This window comes from Pygocentrus nattereri, chromosome 5, assembly GCF_015220715.1.
Source record: "Pygocentrus nattereri isolate fPygNat1 chromosome 5, fPygNat1.pri, whole genome shotgun sequence".
NCBI lineage: Eukaryota > Metazoa > Chordata > Actinopteri > Characiformes > Serrasalmidae > Pygocentrus > Pygocentrus nattereri.
Window position 1 is genome coordinate 2,080,776 of NC_051215.1, and position 6,103 is coordinate 2,086,878.

The following is a 6,103-nucleotide window of genomic DNA, read 5'->3' on the forward strand; positions in this document are numbered from 1 at the left end:
ATTAACGGAGAATGTGTTGTATATGGTTCTGACGTCAAGCCTGTCAATATACCTACGTAGAACCCCTTTCAAAAAGGGTTTATATAGAACCATAAACAATACATTCTCCTTCAATGTGGTTCTGTAGAATATATATATATATATATATATATATATATATATGTAGAACCTATATTAAGAGCGTACATACACTGATGGTGATGTACCTTGCAATATAGTAAAAAAGGTACTGAACCTGTCATGTGACAATAGCCGCATTAAACTGGCCACACCTTTCAGATATGTTGGATCTAAGCCTTTATCAAAGGGGAACTCCACCGATTTTTCAAAATTCCCCCATAACTCAGTGTGTGAGACGTAAACAGAGAGATCCAGAGAGGGTTTGGTGTGAAGTGGTTCAGACGTCTTTACAGTGGTGGTGATGGGAACCAGGCGTCGCCATGACGACAACACAGATATAGACACTTTATTTACCATCCAGAACCACCAGAGAACCTACACAAGTCTTCTGAGCTTATATGGAATGTTGATGATGGAAAACAGTGGAAAATCTGGAATAATGAGTTTTCTTTGGGGACTATTTTGCCGCACAGCGCCCTGCATGTCTCCCTCCACCATGAATGGAGTTGAAGTTCTCTAAACTCTCATAAAACAGCGTCTCAGTCATCAGGCAGTGAATTCAGAACCAGTTCATGTAGGAACTTTCTGTAGGAGCTTTTAGAGGGACGTCTGGTTCCCATCACCTCCACTGTGAACGGTTCTGACTTGGTCAGTTTATCTAGAACAGAGAGTTTCACACCAAACCGCTCTGAATGACTCTGTTTACATGGTAACCATTTAATTAGGAAGAAATTGATTAATCCCCTTCAAATAGGAAGCCGTTAGAAATACTTCAGAAATGGGTGTGTCCATCAGACTCTGGTTTTAATTCAACCAAACATCTGGGAAGAGGAGGTCGGTCTGCTCATACAGTGGAACGTGCTCATTTGCATATTACAGAAGCCAGTATTGCAATAACGACGGGCGACTACACGGAGCATGTCCAACCATTCATAGACTCTGGTGTTCCTTCTGAAATGAAGGTGTTAGTAGTGAGTCTGTGCTGCAGTAACAGCCTCGATTCTTCTGGAAGGCTTTACACTAGACGGAACACTGCTGTGAGGATCTGGTTGAGCATTAGTGAGGTCAGGTGCTGGTGTTGGATGATCAGTTCTGGATCAACTCATCCCAAAGGTACTGGATGGAGCTCCATCACTCCAGAGAACACAGTTCCACTGCTTCACAGCCCAGTGCTGGGGGGCTTTATACCCCTCTAGCCCAGACTTAGCATGAGGCGTGGCTCATGTGTGGCTGCTCAGGAGCGTCTCACTCTCTTGGTCAGTGCTTTTCTATGGAGATTACACAAGCTTTTGGTCAGACAGTGTCCACCGTGCAGCCCTATTGAACAGTTACTTGAAATAAATGCGCTCCATCCAGCACGGCGGTCTAGTGTGAACGACAGTCTCCTCCTCTCGCTCGCTCTCATCTGTCAGAGAGGCTGCCCGCGGACACACATGACAGTCCTGTCAATAATATTGATGCTGATGGCGGTCCCTCAGCAACTCGCACACACACACACACACACACACGCTAAGCTCACTAAGACCCCATCTGAGGGGGAGATTACCAAATAATCCCACCAGAATACATCCCACTGCGCTCCCGATCCAGAGCCAAAAGCAGGACGGATGTATTACTGCTCTCCTGGTGAAGGTTCTTCAGCTCATTTTCATTCTACACAGCAGGTTTTGGGAGTTTAGCCGGATAACTTAATCCAGAAGTGCGGACTGTGGAATAGGCCTGACTTTGGGCTCAACATCCTGTTACGAGCTCAGTGTTTTTGTGACATCATGATTCAGCCCACAGCAGATTAGCCCCGCCCACTCATACGAAAGTGCTACAGCCTGGGCTGCTTTTCGATTGTGGCACATCACAGGGGCGGCAGAGCTCGGCAACATGTTTATTGTTATAATGGTAAATTATACTAGTTAGGTCCAGCCTTGCGAGCTGATTGGTTGACAGGCCTTCTAAATGCGCTGCTATTGCATCATAACATCATGAGTTTTTCACAGTATCACTCTGCTGAGTCGCCGTTGCTAAGCAACGACTCTGACAGCTGTAGGAGGCGCTCGAGCCATTTGAACGTTTTTACTTCTTACTTTGTCACAAACAGAAAACGGACAGTTAAGACCACATCTGACCGTCAGCCGATTCGGTCCGACTCTGAAGACGAGATGACGCTAAATTCCCAAACTGGACGTGCAGGGAGTGGCCGGAGCTCGTTACTCTGACGTAGCAACAAGCTGCTCGTTAAGGAGCTCTAATTAGGAGGAAGGAGCTGAACATTAAAACATATTAAAGCCGCGTTCACGGCCAGTTTATTCATTTCTTACTGTATTTATTTACCTGCTGTATTAAAGCAGTAGAGACACTCGAGGAGGGAGTTATCATCAATAACATCATGGCTGGGATGATCTACGGACACCAGATCACAGCCGGGATGGTATTCCGTGATAACGCCCTCCCTCTCTATGTCACAATGTGTTTTTCTGAGCATATTGTGGACATCAGCAGTACTTAAAAATGACCTCCTGCGTGTCTGATTAATAAGCCCACCCATTAAGTCCTGTTTGACTGGATTTAGTGCAGCAGTGTGTGAGACACTGAACACAAATAATTGGATTTTATAGTTTTTATAAAATAAATGTGACTATTTTCTCTTCTATCCTATCGGATACCAGAGGCCAACCAATGAGAGCAGAGATTATATATATATATATATATATATATATATATATATATATATATATATATATATATATATATAAAAATTTAAATAAAAGTCACAATAACAAAAACAGCTTCTTTATTTCCAAAGGATAAAGGGAGAATAGAAACAGGGTCATGTAAATAATGAATAAACCGTGAGTGTTTTTGGCACATAAACCCACACAAGCATGAGTGACCTGCTGAAAATATACCAAAAAAAAGGGATCCTGGATCTTTAAATATTTATCTAAAGCCAAATTTGCTTATTTTCCTCCAAACAACCTAAAAGCCTCTGCACTGCTGATGGCCTGCAATCTGCTGACCATAAACCCAAACAGGCTGACCATGCAGGCCAGTTCAGTTCAACCCCTTTAGACCTCATTAGCACAGAAAACGTCAGTCACTCAACTCAATCTCATTAAAGGGGAAGCGACCAGCATTTACAGCAGAACAGGCCCAGTTTAGAACACGTTACAACACTCAGAGCGCGAGAAATCAGGACCAATAAGAATGAAAACATTTATTTTTAAGACAGTCACGGAAGGCTGGCTGGCTTTGTTAAGCATCTCTGTACAGCCTGGTGTTATAACACCTCACACTGAAGTAACAGAAACCCCTGCATTTCCTCTAAAAACACGTCAATATTTAATATTTATAACCATAACAGAATGCACTGGGTGCTTCCACGTCCCTCACAGGACGTTATTACATCAAATAGTTATGAATGCACTGCCTGATATTTGAGACATTGTGTTATAACAGTTCTGAGAACACTTTGGCCCAAAATATACTTTTTAAGCTTTATTCATGGTGGAGGGAGACATGCAGGGCGCTGTGCGGCAAAACAGTCCCCAAAGGAAACTCATTATTCCAGATTTTCCACTATTTTCCATCATCAACATTCCAGATAAGCTCAGAAGACTCGTGTAGGTTCTCTGGTGGTTCTGGATGGTAAATAAAGTGTCTATATCTGTGTTGTCGTCATGGCGACGCCTGGTTCCCATCACCACCACTGTAAAGATGTCTGAACCACTTCACACCGAACCCTCTGGATCTCTCTGTTTACGTCTCACACACCGAGTTATGCAGAAACATTGGAGAACTGGTGAAATTCGGCGTTTGGTTGAATGATATTTTTTCCAGCGTTCTGCAAATGAAACAGTCTCAATTAATGTACTGGCTACATGGTGGTCACTACAGGCCATCAAGCCTGTTTGGGCTTCCACTAATCTGTCCATGTCTTCTTTCACGCTGATGAAGGTGTGAAAGCTGCAGGATCTGATATCCAGCCCTTTCCTCAGTTTCATGGCGTCCTCTCTCTCTCTCCCTCCTTCACGCACTCTTGTCCTCTCCGGTGATGAAAAGATGAACAGATTTGTTGGACTGGACCATCTGGGCGGCACGTTCGGCCCCCGTGACGGCCAGCAGTCTGTGCGTGTCGTAGCGGCTGTACAGGGCAGTGCAGGTCAGAGCGGCCGCGCCGGTGCTGGTCTGCAGCATGTTACACATCTCGCTGTAGAAGTGAGCGTAGGTGGGCAGAGCGTAAAATACCAGGTTCTGAATGCCCTTTATGGTGTATCTAGAGAAGAAACAAGAAAAGGCAAAAGGTCAGACGGGACAGGACAGGACTGTAAATCACAGGTACGTAGTATTAATCTACAGAAACCACAGTGCTAACGAGAGGGAAACCCAGAGAACCGAGTGTCCAACACGCTGTGACTTCACACTAAAAATCATCACTGACACGATGAAATGAGAATCAAACACCTTGAACAAAACACTTTAAACAGTCACTACTTCAGTACATGCTGTGCTCTCTAGATAAGGAGGGAGAAGAAGTCTAGCCGTTCACTCGCTGGACAGTTAGCCAGCATTTCCATTTTTCTGGCTTCAGGGATAAATTTTAAAATAATTCTTAAATCTGAGCTTTTGCACATGCTTAATTACCATTATACAACAGTTAGGTCCAGCCACGCGAGCTGATTGGTTGAGCAGCGTTCTGACCGCTGTTATTTCACCATAACATCACAGGACTTTCACAAACACCATCACTCCGCTGAGACGCTGTTGCTAAGCAACGACTCTGACAGCTGTAGGAGACGCTCGAGCCATCTGAACGTTTTTACTTCTCACTTTGCCACAAACAGAAAACGGACGCTGTTAAGGTCACATCTGACCGACAGCCGATTTGGTCCGACTCTGAAGACGAGACGACGCTAAATTCCCAAACTGTCGTCACCACTGAGCAGCTTTTCAGTCGGCAGCTGTGACAGAAGAACAGCTGAACAACCTGGAATCAGCCAGAAATGAACCCCAACACCATTCGCCAGACGTGTCTGATCTTCAGAGTCGGACCAAATAAACTCAATAATAAACTGAAAAGCTGCTCAGTGGAGACGACAGTTTGGGAATTTAGTGTAAGGAGCTGGAGAACGAACTGCCGGCTGAGCAGCGAGTGGGCGGAGCTCGTTACTCTGACATAGCAACAAGCTGCTCGTTAAGGAGCTATAATTAGGAGGAAGGAACAATTATCTTATGCAGTAGAACACTCGAGGAGGGAGTTATCACCAATAACATCACGGCTGTGATGATCTACGGCCACCAGGGACGTTATTCCGCGATTCTTCTGTTGCTTAAATATGGCATGAATTAAATATTTTGTCCCAGCTCCAATTCACTGTTTGTTTCTCTACAATCCATCAAGATTCCAAAAGCTCAACGTGCCCAAAAGGTGCAGGAGATACAAGCCTTTCTCACATTCATGTGGGAGCTTTATAACAGGAACAGGGGTTAGATGTAAACGCAAGCCACGCAGTTCATTAACACAGCGATTTAAATGATATTTGAAAAATACAATTCAAGGGAAACCAGGAAATACAGCACTAGATAAGGCACGGAAGTCTTAATTACAGCTGGAAAAGCAGAACTTTTACGACGCTTTTGTTTTCACAGTTTAGAGCAGCGGTCGCAACCCAAACGTTACGAAAAGCCATTTTGTCCTTTCAACAGAAATCAAACCATTTTGGGAGCCACAACAATCAATGTCCATTTTACCATCTCAGCTGAAAATGTGTCCCTGTATGCACTAAAGTACTAATAGAGGCTAACAAATTAAAGATTAATGAACACGCAAACTTTCTCCGCTCTCCTTTAAGCTTTAGCTGCTTTTCTCGCATCTCCAGCAGGAAACTTTTCCTCAAAAGCAGAAAGTTTCTTGTAAAACATTTCTCAACGTTCGACCTTTTCTGAGGCTGAAGCCGCTTCTCATTCGCCAGCTTCTCGTCTGAATTTTCCC

General features: G+C 44.1%; 1 protein-coding gene across 1 annotated transcript in view; it reads right to left on the reverse strand.

Moving 5' to 3' along the window:
• Positions 1-3,740: 3,740 nt before the first annotated feature.
• utp25 (UTP25 small subunit processor component) overlaps positions 3,741-6,103 on the reverse strand; it is a 19,559-nt gene continuing 17,196 nt past the window's right edge. The window contains exon 13 of the mRNA XM_017719918.2: positions 3,741-4,387. Coding sequence (XP_017575407.1) covers positions 4,141-4,387 — 247 coding nt within the window. The 3' untranslated portion in view covers positions 3,741-4,140. The remainder of the gene's footprint in view (positions 4,388-6,103) is intronic.